This window comes from Spea bombifrons, chromosome 1 (assembly GCF_027358695.1).
Source record: "Spea bombifrons isolate aSpeBom1 chromosome 1, aSpeBom1.2.pri, whole genome shotgun sequence".
NCBI classification, from domain to species: Eukaryota; Metazoa; Chordata; class Amphibia; order Anura; family Pelobatidae; genus Spea; species Spea bombifrons.
This window is the reverse complement of record NC_071087.1, coordinates 75,711,569-75,729,378: the sequence shown is the minus strand read 5'-3', so window position 1 is coordinate 75,729,378 and position 17,810 is coordinate 75,711,569. Positions and strand designations below refer to the sequence as shown.

General features: G+C 41.9%; 1 protein-coding gene across 1 annotated transcript in view; it reads left to right on the top strand.

Moving 5' to 3' along the window:
* The window catches only part of LOC128491659 (cAMP-specific 3',5'-cyclic phosphodiesterase 4C-like), a 44,232-nt gene extending 27,546 nt beyond the window's left edge, over nucleotides 1–16,686 (top strand). The window contains exon 2 of the mRNA XM_053463978.1: nucleotides 16,166–16,686. Within this exon, the coding sequence (XP_053319953.1) occupies nucleotides 16,166–16,387 (222 nt within the window). The 3' untranslated portion in view covers nucleotides 16,388–16,686. The remainder of the gene's footprint in view (nucleotides 1–16,165) is intronic.
* The last annotated feature ends 1,124 nt before the right edge of the window (nucleotides 16,687–17,810 follow it).

Sequence of the window (17,810 nt, the reverse complement as noted above, 5' to 3'; positions counted from 1 at the left end):
ATTAGTTGATTTATGGGGGGGGGGTTGTCCTCCTTCCCTTCCTGCTCTTTTATTTGAGAACTTAAAACAAAAACCCATGTGTGAGGGTAATTTCTGTAAACTAGAGATGCATTTGAGTGCATTTCCGTGCCATTTCTTATAATATACTAATATATAATTAGTAAGGAACTTGTTTCTTTCCGTGTAATGTGTTGACCATAGTCAACAGTATTTTAAAAAAGTACCAGCAGTAAGTTAATGCTTATGAATACTACTAATAAAATACTTGGTCTGTAACTTTAGTTATAACTTGCTGGAATCATAAAAAAAAAAATTAAAAAGGCCCTTTATGCCTTTTTTTTACGTTTGTCAGCTTCCTTCACTTTATATTTCTGTATTCCTTCTAGGCTTAATGCATCACAGATCCCCCTGCTCCAGTTCTAAGGACTGGGGGAGGGTTTTCAGGTTAGTGCATGTGATTCCCGTGAAAGTGATACTTAATCTTGATTGTTTGGTTAAGGATGGACTCTTATTGCCTTCTTCAGACACAGTCACTGTAATTAGAAATCATTCTCACAACAAATTGAAGTTTGTGAAAAGAATACCCCAAAATAATGATACAGCTATGTTTTGTAAAGAAGCTTCTAAACCTTTCCAAATGAGACATAGGCCTTGTACCCTGTAACTTCCAAAAAACTATACAAAATAACACATGTGGGGTATTTTCAAAATCAAGACACGTATAGTAATATATTTTGTAGTATTTGGTCAGCTGAACTAGGTTAGGGACAATTTTTTTCCAAATATTTTCATAATTTGTATGTATTATTCATACTTAATATTGGAATATTGTCATGCTCAGCAAGATTTGGAGACGCTGAAGCAGGTAAGACTACAAGGAGCAGACTGGAACAAGGTCAAAGTCAAGCCAAGGTTGGGGTGCCAGAAGAACAAGCCGAGGTCACGAATCTGGAGGTCAGAATAAACAAGGTCAAGCCGAGGTCAATTGCTGGAGACTGTAACAGTATGCGCACTGTGGAGTAGGCACTATGTAACATACGCACGACCATCAGAGGACAAGGTCTGATTCTACTGAGGGCTTATATAGGAAGTGACTAGGCACCCTCCTGGCGGAGGAGGGTCTGGCTCTCTTCCACTGCGGCTGTTGGCTGATGGAGGGGGGTCTCCCTCTCCTTCGTGGCATAGTTGTCTCTTTATATATATTAATAATTATGTTGGCTCTGTTTTTCTTACACTTCCTCTTTGAACTTCCTCCCTTTATTATTAATTCTTATTCCCTGTGTCTTCGTGTTTTTATTCTGTTTATTTCTGCTGTCCCATGCTTTTTCTGTATTTAAGTCTGTACTTACCTTGTTAACAAGTATGTTAACAAACTGTGAAATATTGCATTTCTCCTCTCTAATATAAACCTGTCTCTCCTTTTTTTTTCTAAAGAGCAATAAATGTAAATTTTAAGGCAATCTATGAGAAAACCCCATGGGTCTTATCTGTTTTGCTAATATGTGTGCATTTTCAACAGCTACTCTATTAGTAACACGTCTACAAAATTAACCCCAATGAATCCCTCATGACGTCCCATGCTGTCAGAAATTTTATAAAATTAATATATTAATACACTGATATATGGATATATCAGGTTAAGCCCTACTTATCTTGAAGAAAAGAATATGTATTTTGTGTGGGTAAATTGATGAGAGAGAAAGAAATTACCATATTTGCTTTAATATAAGACAAGGTTTTTTTCAGAGCAACTACTCTGAAAAATACCCCTAGTTTTACATTTCAGGTTGACTATAGAGGTCTGACTATAAGACTAAGATCCAGATCCCCTGCAGCGCTGCAAGTAACCCGGATTCTCCTCTCTGGCAACCTCCACTGCTGGTGGCACTTCCTCTGGGGCTTCTATGACCGAGCGCCGGTGTGACATGACTTTCCGGTGCTCCATGACAGAAGCCCCACCGGTAGTGCTGGGCAGAAGGTTCCTGCATTCTCCTCTCTGGCTGCCAGTGAACATCTGTGCAATATGCGCAGACAACCTCCGCTGCTGCCTGCACTTTCGCTGGGGCTTTAGTGACGTATAGGGGGTATAAGGCATACCTGGGGGGGGCAGAATAAGGCATATATGGGGGGGCAGAGTGGCATATCAGGGAAGCAGAGTGGCATATAGGGGGTATAAGGCATTTTGGGGGGGCAGAGTGGCAAGTCTGGGGCAGATATGCATAACTGGGGGGCAGGTTGGCAAATAAAAGGAAATAAAAACGTCAGAATCATATTTTTTATTAAATATGAAAAAAAAAATATATGTGAATTAATCTTTACTAGTAAAACTTTTTTCCTATGGGGTAGTCTTATATTAAGGCTTTTTCTTTTTTCCAAAATTAATAATATTTCAATTTTGGGGGGTCGTCGAGCAAATATGGTATGTTTGCACAAAGAAAAAGCGAAAATGCAGTAAATGCTGTCTGTCCTAAAGTGTAAAAAGACTTAATCTTTAAGAGAGGACCATGTCGTGATGAATGATGTTCTATGCCGTACTCAATACAATGTTCATTTATGCAGTCGGCCATACCCCTCTGCCCCAGTGTCTTCCCCCCTCTGTCCCAGTGTCTACTAGGTGAGCAAGAAAGGTAGACGCCAAGGAATAAGGACGGTTTATTTGTATTTGCTGTACTCCCCCTGATTGCAGCTCTGCTTCGACCATCTCTTCCTTGGTAGTGGTTTTGTAAGGGGTAGGGCTAGCCCCACCTAGTATTAAATGGGTAATGGGTGGGAGGAAAATATGGTGGAAAAAATTCCCAGGTTTGTTAATTACATCTTATGTACCTCACTAGGCACTAAAGATCTTTTACTACTGGGACTAAACTTACATAGCTACTGCTAAGGAGTAAGTGCGACAAGGCAAGAGCACACCACATCTGTCACTTTCATTTAAATACCTTTGATATGAACCTACGTCTACAGCACTGTGTTAGTTTAAATTGCATTTCTTGCAAACACAAGCACATCAGTCTAATTCCCCACGTCTCCCTTGATATTTTCAGACAATTATTTGGCTTCATTTGGGACATAGTACAATTGCACACAGAGTGTTGCTTTATAGAATACAAAGTGTTTCTGGCATTTAGGTGTTAATAGGAGAAGCATTTGATGGGAGATACTGTCAGAGAGAGGCAACAGATATATACAGCCAGGTCAGTGTAAATATTTTCCTTAAATTGCAAAGTGAAATGTATGTTCAATTAAATTGAGGTCAGGGGACTGACTCAGCCATTAAACAATATTACACTTATTTGCCTTAAAAGCTTTTTGGTTGCTTTCCCAGTTTGTTTGGGGTCATTGTCTATCTGTATTGTAAAGCCCCATCCTTTCATTTTTGCAGCATTTGGTTGAATCTGAGCTGAAAGTGTAACCATATACACTTTAAAATTAATTCTGCTGCATCTGTCAGCAGTCATATCATTAATAAACACTAGTAACCCAGTTCCATTGACTCCCATACATGTCCATGATATAACACTATCTCAGTGTTTCAGAGATTATGTGGGAGGTTACGGATCATGATCATGATCAGTTTCTTTATACTCTTCTCCTCCTATCATTCTGGTATTGGTTCAACTCAGTTTCATCTCTACAAAGAACTGGGCAGGCATTTTTATGTTTCCTGGCCTATTCTAATCTGGCTTCCTACTCTCGAGACTTCCAGTGGTTTGCACCTTGTGGTAAATCTATTGTATTTACTTTCATGAAGTGCTCTATTAAAACGTCCTGATGTCCTGGAACGTGTTCCTGACATGGTGTCATTGTCCCTGCCAGAGACTCCAACCGAGTAACTCACCGGAGTACCTGTTAACCACGAGTTGCCTCTTCGTCTGCTCCTTCCTCTGCTTCTTCCCGAATGGCCGTTCCTGAGTGTGCGCTTGTTCTAAAATAACTTTATTCGTCCCCGAGTGAAGGCGACGGGGAAGGCGGTCAGATGACGTCGTACATGGGGGCGGGGTTCCCATGATCCTGATCATGTGAAAATGTTTCACTTTCCAATTAAATATGAACTAGTGATGGGAAGTTCGGATCATTAAAGTGAATCGTATCATTTCGACTCATTCACTGAAATGATCCGATTCATGATCCAACTCTTCGGATCACTCAGTGTGACTCATAGGAGTTACCCAATCCCTCCGGGCAGGCACACTAACGATTGGCCCCGCCCCTTTTATTAGTCAATGGACCCTCCCGCCTGTCTACGCTAGTGATGTCAATGAAGGCAGAGAGTCGTTCAAAGATCCGGATCTTACAGGGATCCGAATCTTACAGGGATTCGAATCATTCAGAGAATATCACCATACTTTTATAAATAAATACATTAATAATCACTGCCCCCAGGATTTAGAGTCCCCCTTTACCTGTAACTGCACCTTCAGTTAACTTTATTAAATTAAATTAACCCTCAGCATTATTTAACCATAACTGCCCCTAAATTAACACTTAAGACCCCATCAACCATACCAATTTATTAGGTAATTTATCTGGAGTACATGCAATTAATTTAGGGGCAGTTATGGTTAATGGGGTGTTTAGGGTTAATTTAGGGGCAGTTGTGGTTAATGGGGGTCTTTAGGGTTAATTTCAGGGGCTGTTATGGTTAATGGGGTGTTTAGGGTTAATTTAGGGGCAGTTATGGTTGATGGGGTGTTTAGGGTTAATTTAGGGGTAGTTGTGGTTAATGGGGTGTTTAGGGTTAATGTAGGGGCAGTTATGGTTGATGAGGTGTTAAGTTTTAATTTAATGCTGATGACTGAGGGTTAATTTAATTAATTTAATAAAGTTAACTGAAGGTGCAGTTAGAGGTAAAGGGTGGGCAAACTAAGGGGAATCTAAATCCTGGGGGCAGTGAAGATTATTAATGTATTTATTTATAAAAGTATTGTGTCAGTGATATTCTCTGTAAGATTCGAATCTCTGTAAGATCCGGATCCCTGTAAGATTCGAATCATTTGAATCATATGAATCATTGAATCGTATGAATCATTTGAATCATTCGAATCTTTGAACAACTCTTGTTGACACAACAATGCTGTGTCTGAGTGCTCTGCAGATGACACGCTCTAGGATCAGGTTACAACTGCATGATTCACAGACTGAACTGCTACAAATGAATTGTTCAGTCTGCTGAACCGATTCATCCGGATCACTAAAAAGATTCAGATCAAATGAACGATTCGTTCATGATCCGGACATCACTAATATGAACAAATACATGTGTCTGCATGCAGCGAAAACCCACAAATTCTATGAAGTAGTTAATTTGATGCTGGGATTTCAGACTATACCTCTAATGTCTAAACCAAAAATAATCTTACTGATAATAAGACATTAGCACGTATTATTGGTGAGTCATGCACTGCGTTGACATTTTGGGACTTATCGCTCATATTCGGCTGTCTGACTTGTCACTTTTGTCTGCAGATGTATGGTTAGAGCTGTTTGCAAGGAACTCCTTTGAGATTTTTAGATACTTTTGAAAAAACAATGTTATCTTGGTACTAGGAAACAACAAAACAAATTGAACAAGTCAGCAAGAATATCCTTATGTTATTTAATTATGCACAGTTTACATAGAGGGACAGTCTTAGAATGCAATAAAGTAAGCATATTTTAGGGATCTCTACATATAAAGCAGGGATGTCACTTTTTAAAGTTTTTTTTGCATTTTTTCAAATTGTTTTTTCATAAAGCATAAGTATTGGGCAATCATGTATTTTCATTTTCAAGTGACAGTTACCTGACAAGAAGCTTATGTCCCAAGTTTGCATTTATCACTGAAACTGTTCCATGAAACTTTCTTAAGGAACTTGTTTCTTGCCATGTAATATGTTGCCCATAGTCTACATTATTTAGAAAAGTACCAGCAGTAAGTTAATGCTATTAAATACTACTATTAAAATACTTGGTCTGTAACTTTAGTTATAACTTGCTGGTATCATAAAAAATAAAACATTAAAAAGGCCCTTTATCAGTCCCGGCCGACAATGGAGCCGAGTGGGGCAAACGCTCCAGGCGGCACTTTTGAAGTGCCGCCCTAAGCCCTTTTTTTTCTTTTTAAAGCCGAGAAGAGAGATAGGGGGGCGCCAAGTGGGTTTCGCTTACCAAGTTGTCAGTACCCGCTCGGCGCCCCTCACTCTCTCCTCTGCGAGCCCTCTAGCTCGGTCTCGGTGCTAGCTTGTAATGTTGAGCGCCAGAAGCCAGCACCGAGACCGAGCAGGGAGACTCACCGCGGGACTGCTGAAAGGTAAGTACGGGGGGGGGGAGGAAGGGTAGATAATGGGGGGGGCATTTTAAACATTTTGTCTTGGGCCGGACCTGCCCTTAATGCATTTTTAGGTTTGTCAGCTTCCTTCACTTTATAAAGTCTTCCTTCTAGGCTTTATGCATCACAGATCCCCCTGCTCCAGTTCTAACGACTGGGGGAGGGTTTTCAGGTTAGTGCATGTGATTCCAGTGAAAGTGATACTTAATCTTGATTGTTTGGTTAAGGATGGACTCTTATTGTCATCTGCAGACACAGTCACTGTAATTTGAAATCATTCTCACAACAAATTGAAGTTTTAACTTAATAAGGCAGTATTTATCCATTCAGCAAGGTTTTATCAAGTACCTTTGTTAGAGGCTAGCCTGAATAGCATGCAACTTATGAAAAAAGGAGCTGCTGCATGCAGAACAATAGACAACAACTGTTAAGGAAATTTGTTTACTAATTCAATCTTTAAAAAATTAGTCTTGGGTGTAACCTGTCCACTAGGCAATAGTACATTTGGCATCAATGCCCATATGTTTGCTTCTGACAGTGAGTATTGTGCATCTTATGGATACTACTGGTGACTGTACAGTTGGCAACAACTCTGCTACAGAGGACAGAAGGAGGCACACTACTTCTAGATTAGGTGCTGTTTTTTTTTTTGTTTTTTTTTAAGTTCAACCTATTAAGGCTATGTTTCGAAAACATTACTTTTAATATATATATTATTATTTTTTTTTTAAAAAAAACTGTGTAATACAACAAGAGTTACACCATCCAATAGCAAAGTATAAGCATGGAGGTATGATGTACGATACAGTAAAGATGACTTGTGAAAGCTGGGGTATAGTATGTATGTAGGAATCACACACTGCACATCACTGTTATAATATTATAAAAAAACATTATGCTTGAGAAAAGATGGCTTGTCATATTTTCATTTTCTTAGTTTGCTTACACAAAATTATTAAGTTAATCAACTCATCATATTACCGAAGAACTAGGGAACCCCCTCCCCAGGTGTGTCCATTACAGGGCTTGAAAAATTAGTTCTGAATCAAGGAGCCAGCTAAAAAAGTTAGGAGCCAGGATTTTTTTTTAACTAACAAAGTTTTATTTTCAACTACAAAAATGAATGATGTCCCAAGGGAATCCCCCCCCCTTCAATATAGGTCCACTTTTTTCAAACTCCTAACTATTTTTTTAAATACTTACATTTTGCTTTTCTTTTTTCCCCCGCTCTCCTCCTACGTGACGATCCTCTCCCCGTCACAAGGAACTTTTCTGTGAGCCCGCCCCCTTGAGCTTCACATCTTGAAGAGCCTCACTGAGGTACTGCCACTCAGCAGCACAGTGTGTGCAAGCCGGCGGCCTAACGCCTAAAAAAATTAAAGCAGCCGATGTGCTCACACGGCGGTCTTACCACCTCACCTCGCGGCCGCACTATGTGAATGTTGGTCTGCCAGCCCACCCGGTGGGCCGGTACGTAGGCTGGCAAACCTACGTTCGTGTGGTGCGGCCGCAAGGTAAGGTGAATTTTATTAGGTGGCCGGCTTGCACACACCGTGCCCTGCTCATGCGGGTCGCACATTGAAGTCCGGTGGGCCGCACTTGGCCTACGGGCTGCACGTTGGAAGCCCCTGACCTAGGCGCCAGGACAAAATTCTCAGTCGCCATGGCAACCTGGCACCTGGGATTTGTCAAGCCCTGCTCCATTACCACTGTCCTTTTCCCATAAATAATAGAGAAACAGTCTTACAACAGTAAGTTGTCAGGAATGATGAAAGGGGTCTCATAATAATTGGATAAAATACTACAAGGTGACTTCAAATGCCGACCAAATCTGCTTTTGGATTTCCTGGTCCAATTTTGGATTATATGTTTGGGGAAAAAAAGGTGCTTTATTTTACAGTAGTAGCCTCCAACAAGTCCATTCAGAAGAGAGGATTAATCATTTTTATTAAGGGTTTTTAAACTATTAAAACGCATGAATTGATCTGTTTCAATAGGGCTTATTTACATTCCTTGAGCCCAGTGACACTAGAGAGAGTTCTCAATTACAAAATTGGTAGCAGGCTCCCGATACCCAGGGTAATCTCAACATTTTGAATGCACAGATATGCAAAATGACTTTTGTGCTCTAAAATGGGGAACAGAAATTAAATTTACCTGCGCACCTGCTATTACGTGACAAAACATGCATATTTATTTAACGTAAACAGATTTATGTTTTTTTTATGTTCAACATCTGGATTCCATGTGGTGAGCAGAAAAAGTTATGAAAAATGCATGTTCACACAAAATCTCCATTAATAGTAGAGACAAACTTCATTAAGTAGAAGGAATGTGCTGAAACACTTCATAAACCAATGGAATCAAAGAGTCTCTTGGGTAGACTACAGATATTCAATAGAGAAATAAACTAGTTACTATAACAAATTTAGCACTAAGGGAATACAGCTGTTCTCAGGGTAAGTTTCATGCAGACAGTTTCATCCACTGGACTGATGTCTGGTGAGAACAAATGCATTCCATACATTGTGCAGGTTTTTTTTTTATACTGTATATGAGCAAGATAATTGGGGATTACTCTAGCCTTGGTGTAGAGATAATCTAAATTTTATTAAAGAGGCAAATATTTGCATCATCTTCTTTACTAAAACCTCCAACAGCAAAGAAATGGTTAATAACAGAAAAACAAACAACCAATCAGAAATATGCAGAAGGCCCACAGAAAACTCCACTTCCTCTTCTTTGATGTGGCACAAAACTTCAACCAAGAACAAGAACAGCAACAGTCCAGGAACTGGAGGATTCTCCTCCTTCTGATTTCAGTGGCCATCCAGGCAAACACAGACTATATGAGAAAGGAGGAACACTGTGAACGTAAACTGCATACAAAACAGCCTCAAAGCACAACTGATCACATAACCATCAATGTACAAAATATATAAATAGCAGAATACACATAGCCAAACCAAACACATAAACTGTGGGCGGGAGAAAAGAACCCAGGGAGGGAAATATTTGCCTCCTGTCTTTAATAAAATTTAGATTATCTCTACACCAAGGTTAGAGTAATCCTCAATTTTATGGCAAGACAGGAGACTTCATATTTGCAATTTTAAAGCTACCCCAACAGCGCAGAAGCAACACGTGCCAGAGGACGGTAATAAAACGTGCAAAAGGTCGATCCCCTGGACCAATCCGCAGTGGAAAGAATATCCGAGAGGGAACCACCCAGGTCAAGGGCCGCCGAGGCCGCAGTCCCCCCAAGCAAATGGTCCCCAAAAGACCCATCTACACCGGCCAAACGAAGGATTTGGAGAAACATAGGAAACAATCAAAGGACCCGGCGACGATGAGCGCAAGCCTGCCGTGGCCAAGAGATAACTAGGCCAACAGCATGCAACACGCAATCTAGGACACTCAGGCAAGTACGGGTAAGACGACGAAGAGGACAAAGATTTAGTCCTACGAGAAATAGAAACCACCATGCCGTTGGCCAAAAAGGTAAATGAATCGGTGCCAAAAGCAGTAATATTAGACACTCACCAAAAAGAAATCAAGCAGAGCACGAGAGCCAGCTTTGCAAAGAGTCATAATCCGGCCATGACTCCACGAAACAAAGAATGAGGGAGACATCCCAGAAAAACGAATGCCTCGCAGATGGCGGCCTAGAGATCAGATTCCCATGCATAAGGCGGCAGATTGTCGGATCTTTCCCGATACTCACACCAGAAATGGGGACGTGAGCAGCGGGAATGGCTGATTGGATTTGGTAACCAACTGAAGAAGTCCTTCACCCAGCGATTGAGACGAGAAGCATATAGATCCAATGCCAGTTGGCCCCAAGCCAGATCTAGGGCATGGAAGACATTGGGTCGCAGACGCAATCTGGGGCATGCCCAAAAATGGTCCGACCGTTACATCCCTTCATGTGGTGCAACTACCATCTCAACTCCAGACGCAAATTATCTGGTCGTAGGAACCCGAATGCATCGCTCGATAATGAAGAGGGCCTGGACAAATATCTTGAATGGACACCAAAAGTTGGCCTATCATTCACGCCAGGTCTCGCAAAGACACACATGAATGCCGAAGGAGAGGCCAAATGTCCCTTTTAATGGAGGAGAGTTTCACCTGAGGCCAGTGGCGACTCTAGAAACAATATATAGGGGGGGCACACAAGATACCACAGTCAAACTGGGGGGGCATTCATAATTTCCAAAAGTAATGTGCTATGGAATTATACTTTTGTTATTGGGCTAAAATAATACTTGATCATTCAACATGGGAAGCCTGAAGCCACAATTGAGTGCGACTAATCCTTGAAATAAATATTATAACACAATAAATAACTTTTCCACTAAATGATTTCAGGGCCTTGAACATTTTGTCCCCTGAAGTCACTACAACTTCAGGAGGGCATTTTATCTCTGGATAAATATAAATTAAATAATTCCTACTGTAAGTTAAGTGCCAGGAAACAGATGACCAAACACACACACCAACACCCAGACACACACATCAGGACAGGCTCTGCCACACCGACAACCAAACACACACACACACACAAACCAGGACAGGCTCTGCCACACAGACACCCACACACATCAGGACAGGCTCTCCCACACCCACATCCAAACACACACACCAGGACAGGGTCTGACACACTGACACCCAAACACACACCCTAGGACAGGCTCTGCCACACTGACAACTGAACACACACACCAGGACAGGCTCTGCCACACCAACACCCAAACACACACCAGGACAGGCTCTGCCACACCAAAACCTATACACACACACCCTAGGACAGGCTCTGCTACACTGATAACCAAAAACACACAAACAGCAGGACACAATCTACGTCACAGACGTCTACATCAGGATGGATCTTTCACACTGCATTGTCGTTTATACCCCCCTTAGTGTTTTTGCCCCTTGTGTATTGATGCCCCTGCTGCCCATATATATATTAATATTAGCCCCAGTTGCCGATAGGAGGTATAGATCAACACATTAACACACAAACCAAGCTTTACATGTATAGATCAACTGATATTCACTTGTGATCTCAGCACTGAAGGTATATATCAAATAAACAGAATCAGACATACAAATCCTGTATTTGCAGGTATACAATAGTATATGAAACGTAGCATTGCAGGTATAGATCAAATAAATACATGGAAACAGCATTGCAGGTATTAATCAACTGAATAAGACATACAAACACTGTGTTTGCAGGTATACATAAATAATGTATGGAAATATAGAGATATGGCTCTACAGAATAACGCAAAAACCCAGCTTTGCAGGTATAGCTCAACTGGAATTCACACACGTCATTAAAAGGTATATTTAAAACCCCCTAAATTACAGGCATAGATCACAGGTTGCGTCCACACTGCCCACACAGCAATCACACTCCTATCATACCCAGGCAACCAGTAAATGCTGGTACCTAGGCAAGATGGGACTGTGCTTGTTGTGATTGCTGTTAGCAATCACACTCCTATCATGCCAGGTCAGCCAGTACATGATGGTACAGGGTGGCTGTAAGTGATGTGTAGACCCCATACTGCTGGCAGCATCAATACACAAGGGGGCAGCTAGCTAGGTTTCAGCATGTACTGGCTGACTTGGCATGATAGGAGTTGGATTGCTAACAGCAATCAAAGTCCCATTATGGCCTAGGTTCCAGCACTTACACATCCAACCAGTAAATGCTGGAACCTAGGCATGATGGGACTGTGATTGCTGTTAGCAATCACACTCCTATCATGCCAAGTCAGCCAGTACATGCTGCTACAGGGTGGCTGTAAGTGATGTGCAGACCCCATACTGCTGGCAGCATCAATACACAAGGGGGGCAGCTAGCTAGGTTTCAGCATGTACTGGCTGACTTGGCATGATAGGAGTGTGATTGCTAACAGCAATCACAGTCCCATCATGCCTAGGTTCCAGCACTTACACATCCATGCTATCACACACACACACATTCATTCATATACTCATTCATTCACAGATTCATTCCCTCAATCACCCATACTCATTCAAACACCCTCCCCACCCCCTTACCTGCACTGCAGCTCCTCGATGCCGCTCCCAGACTTCAGTAGAGGGCGCGGCCTCCCTCTGCGTTCTCTGCTAGCTTCCGCTTCCTCAGTACAGTCAGTACAGAAGACCCTCCCACAGGTAAGTAGCAGGGCTCGAGGTGCGGCCCACGTAAGATCGGTTGCCCTGGCTGCCGATCTTACGCGGGCCGCACCCTCTCTCTCCTCCACATTTAAAAAAAAAAAAAACGGGATTTAAAGTCGCATTGCGACTTTATTCCAAATTCGGCAGGGGGCAACAGGGGGGGCAAGGATTAACCTAGGGGGGGCAATTGCCCCCCCTTGCCCCCCTGTAGCGACGCCACTGCCTGAGGCAGGTGAGTCCGGTACGCGTCCTTCAGATCCAACCTCAAGAACCAGTCCCCTTCACTCATCAGGTCTTGTAAGAAGTGAATCCCCTCCATCTTGAAATGATGGTAGACGATGAAGGAATTGAGCGCACAAAGATTTATAACGGGACGAAACTCTCCAGTCTTCCTCACGAGAAAGGTATTGCTAACATAAACTGGAGGGCCTGACACACGCTTGATCACCCGCATGTACCAGCGCTAATGCATCCCCCTCCATACAGGACAAGGTTGACGCGGATGGGAAAGGAGGGGAGGAGGGGTCCCAATGAGACATTCCGAGGCTGGGAAAAAATGAAATAACCTGCCCGCTACCGGGGTATGAGGCAAAATTGAAAAGAGTCTAACCTGATGAGGCTCTGGTCTTGAAGGAGGAGGAGGTCCCTCTGCCCCTAGCGGCACCTCTGGAGAACGAGGATCGGTATTGGAACCTCTGACCCGCGGTACTCTCCTGGAATCTGGGCCTGTTGCCATGAAAGGCAGCTCTGCTGGTGGCATGACCCTCTCTGCCGACCAGCACTCGCCAAAAATGATCTCCAGCCCTGAAAACCTTCCGCATTGAGGTCTGAGGGAGCGCAAGGTCTCTAACATCCACCGGGTCCATGATGTCGTCATGGAGGAGTGGCAGAGGACTCCAGGGGCAACCTGTAAAGCTTTGTACACTCACTACTTTACATTGTAGCAGTGTCATTTCTTCAGTGTTGTCACATGAAAAGATATAATAAAATATTTATAGCGCGGAAGCACGAAGGTTTGGGAAGGCGGACACACTGGATGCCTAGATGCGGCAGAAGAAGGAAAAGGGAGCAAACGCTAAACGGGAAAGGTGAAAAGAGGCCTAAACAGGCGGAGCCCGTAGGCCAGCGACACAGGGGTTAAAAACAGTAAGAGACAAACATATATATTGCAAAATATTAACAGAACATAAATACCATCACAAAACTGGATAGGAAAACCCCAACAATAGGTATTTTAATGAAATATACCCAAAATAAAGTCAACTGTGAAGCACACTAGTAAAGAGGGTGCTCACCTGGACGCTAGCAGCAAAGAAGTGGAAGTGGAGTGTTCTTTGGGCCTTCTTACGGACTCTGCATATTTCTGATTGATTGTTTTTCTGTCATTAACCATTTATTTGCTGCTGGAGGTTTTAGTAAAGAAGATGATATATAAATATAAAGCCTCCTGTGTTGCCAAAAAATTTAGTGATGTTGATGATATGATCCATTTACTTGCAATGAATAGCTGTTGCTTAATTATGAAGGGTTTTTAAAAATGCATCACATTCATTATTAATTATGTATTCAGGTAATATTTATTTACTTGTTAAATATTAGTCACTTCATTTTCTTAAATGATATGCATAGATGCATAGATTGTAACCGGGTGTCTAATTCACTATATAAACTGTTATAATTAGTTATTAATTAGCAGGTTTAGGCCGAGATAATGTGGAGGAGGATGTCAGATGAATCGCTGTGACAATAACCATTCGTGTACAAGCAATGCATAGAATACTGCATGGGGCATTACCAAAGTTTGGAAAAGCAAATGTAAAGCACATAGCTCATAATCGTAAATCAGAGGAATAGGGTGTTAGATGTAATTCAAGAAAGAACTACTTCACCGAGAGTTTAGTGGATTAATTGAACAGAACAAATTATATGGGATACAACTTTTTTCCACAAACATAACAAAAGGATATATCAACGTGATAAATCAGTACATAAGCAAATTTATATATCTGTGTTACAGCAGCCCCGAGTTGCAGACATGCAAGAACAGCAATCACCATCAAGTACATCGCCCATGTCACCAACTTAAGCAGTATTGTCCCCTTTCTTGTTGCAAGTTACGTGCAATAAAACAAGTATCTACATATAGGGTTTTCATGTTTTGTTTCAATAGGACCCATGTCCTCAGAGTTAAGCTGAGCTAATATCGCCCCCAGTCCTCATGTGATGCCCATGTAGTGTGTCAACCCCAGGTATCTGGTCTCTACCCAATAACAGTTGCATAGAGAACCATCCAGTGGTCCGAAATGTTCTAAAGAGGGATAGTTTGACTGGTTCTTCTACCTTTTTAATATATAAAAAAAACAATTGCGAAAGAAAGAGGAGGCTTTGATCTTTTTGTGTAAAGATGCCTTTACCCAATCCATCTGAAAGAGAAAGGTAAGTCTCACTACTGCCATTTCTCGGGCCGGTGAGCGGGGTTGTATCCAGTGGGAAAGTATTGCCTTCTTACCCACTGCAGACCTAAGTTGCAACAAATTTTTAACCCTGGCTGCCAACCTATTACCTGCGTCTGGGGGAAGGATTCCAAACACAGCCCACTGCAAGGAGGGCCTGAATGCTGTCGTAAGATTTACATAATGCAAGTGTCCATCTCCCCTTAATAGGATGTGACTGACAAACAGGACCAAAAGCAATGTACAAGATCTGCATTCGGTTGAACACATTTGTCACAGTTGGAACTAGGAGCTAAACCCATTTTATGTCTTAACTTTGGGGTGACATACGCTCTGTGTAAAACTTCAAGGAACATTTCTCCATAAGACCAACATCTTGGTTCCCAAAGATTAATCAGTTGATCAAGACCATAATCTTACAGGTCTTTTTGAGGCTAAGATACTCGTTCCCTGAGATTCTAAATTTATCCTAGGTCGAATGAGGGTGTAGATAAAGGCCATTGTAACAGGGTGTGAGCAATGTCGAATAGTTGAGTTATCTAAGGGATTATTGCGGTCACCTCCAGGGAGATGAGATAGCACCTTAGAAATATAACTCGAGAGCTGCATATAATGTAAGGAGTGAAACAGCCAACTCGGCCAAATTTATTTGAAAGTTTTCTTAGCGTGACTATTCCTGTTGCCTCAGCATTGAGAAAATCATTGACTAATCTGCCCCCTAGCGTGTATAGGGCCCTAAAGGAACAGTCTGCTTTTCTATTTTGGAACATGGGGTTATGGACTAAGTGTAGGAATTGCGAACAGGCGAATTGTAGGCCTAACCTCTTCCAAACTGCTTTCTAAGCTTTCCATGTTTGGGACAGCAGGGGGTTGCTGAGCAAGTCATTTGACCAGTTGGTACCAGCCATGTGCATGAGGGAGGCCATATGTAAGTCATGTGAACCTGGAGAGGTCTAGTATCCAGTCCAAGGCCATTTGGTAATTACCTGGAGTGGGATAGAACATTCTTATCTGTCAGATTGTTGGTAGACAGGTAGAGAACAGTGCCACTAATGGACACTCAACCATTAGAGGGCATTATTTATTTAGAAGTGATGATTGTCATAAAACATTAAATTCAACTGCTAATATTTGCAGATATTAGTATACTGAAAATAAAATGTATTTCTATTCTTAAGTTAATTATTTTTTGTTCGTTTGCTATTTCCAGAAATCTAGAGAATCTTTTGACTTCAGCTCCTACTCCAATGTGCCTTCCCTAAGTGCAATCAAGAGACGTTTCTCTGGTACCCCTCAGTTACCACCACTCACCCATAGGCAAGCTGGTGACCCTGGTAAATCTGATCCTGAGACTGGTTCCCGTGTGGTGTTCACTATTGAGGAGATTGAACCTGGGATATATGAAGATACTGTACCTGACTACTTAAGGTAAGTGTGCTTTTCTGCATATAGATTTGCATTTTCATTGAAATTTCGTTATACATATATACATATGAATTAAGGGTTTATTACATTCTGAATTTAAAAAGAAAGAAAACTAAGCACGTGAATATTTTCAGTTATTTGCCAAGCAAAGTTTAATTTAAAAGATATGTTGTTATTATAAAGAAAATATGACTTGTCAGAACAATGGCTGGATAAAGGTTAGTGAGGACTAAAACGTTGCCCACTTTATGCTGGAATAAATTACCATTTTCATTTAAGGGTCATGCTGTGTCCTCTCGATGGTGGGTATCTGGTATTGCCAGAACAAAACATGTTGCATTCTTTTGCCTTTATGATCACTCCCCTCTTCCGCAACACATATGTAGTGGGGCAGGAGAGGGTAATAAAACAAACCCTTGGGCACCTTATTCAGCCTGCGGTAAACAATATAATGATTCAATCTTAATTACCCAACCAGACACACTAATGAAATTCGATGGAATAAGTAGTGTTTGAGCAGTGAAAGTCACCCAAAATATCACATGACTGACAACAATGGCACCCTCTGGGTTGGCAGATAAAGAAAGTGCATGGAAACAACAAGATAAAATCAGGTTTGTGTAAATGCCGCCATACATTACTCTATGCGGCATTGTACTTTAGCCTGAAAGAGAAAAATATATATTTTTCCCTTTAACAGTTTACCTGCTATTGGTGTAGGAAGATATGCCAATTTTATCCTTATATTTCACTAATATCAGATTATGGCCATAATCTCTCTTTGGTCAGTTTTAAATTTTTTGGAAGTCAGCCAGAACTCACATGACCATTCTTCGCGTACTGCCGCGATCACGTGGTCAGCAAGGTCCAAGGAATAGCCAGTTCGGTACACAGGAATCAAGAATATAATATAGCACTAACGATAGGAACAGTAGGGAAGCACTGAGCAATGCTCAGTGCTCGGTTTTAAACTTGCCGCTCCGGAGACGCCCCGCATCTGAGCGTGACGTCACCCGAGCTTGTTCCCCGCCGTCTCCACTCGGGGACGGATAAAGCTGTGAGGGCAAGAGGCAGCCACGCGGGATGCGGAGGAGGAGAGAACTGGAGATGCAGCGCTGGACCCAGTACCTGAGGGTACGTCACTACATCGGGGTCTGGTACACGGACCCTGACAATAGGTTCTTCCTGAGGTAGAGCAGCAGTCTTGGGAGGAACAAATTGGGGGGCCATTCAAACCGAAGATCTTCTCTGACCATCTCTTAGGACCTGGCGCTCGTGTAGGCGAAGATCTATGCATCTGATGATGGAGATTACTGACTCCAGATAAGTAGGTAATTCTCTTTTAGCAATCTCTTCCTTCAATCTTTCGGATAGACCATTAGTGAAGGCGGCTACAAATGCTTTATTATTCCAGTTAATTTAAGAGGCCA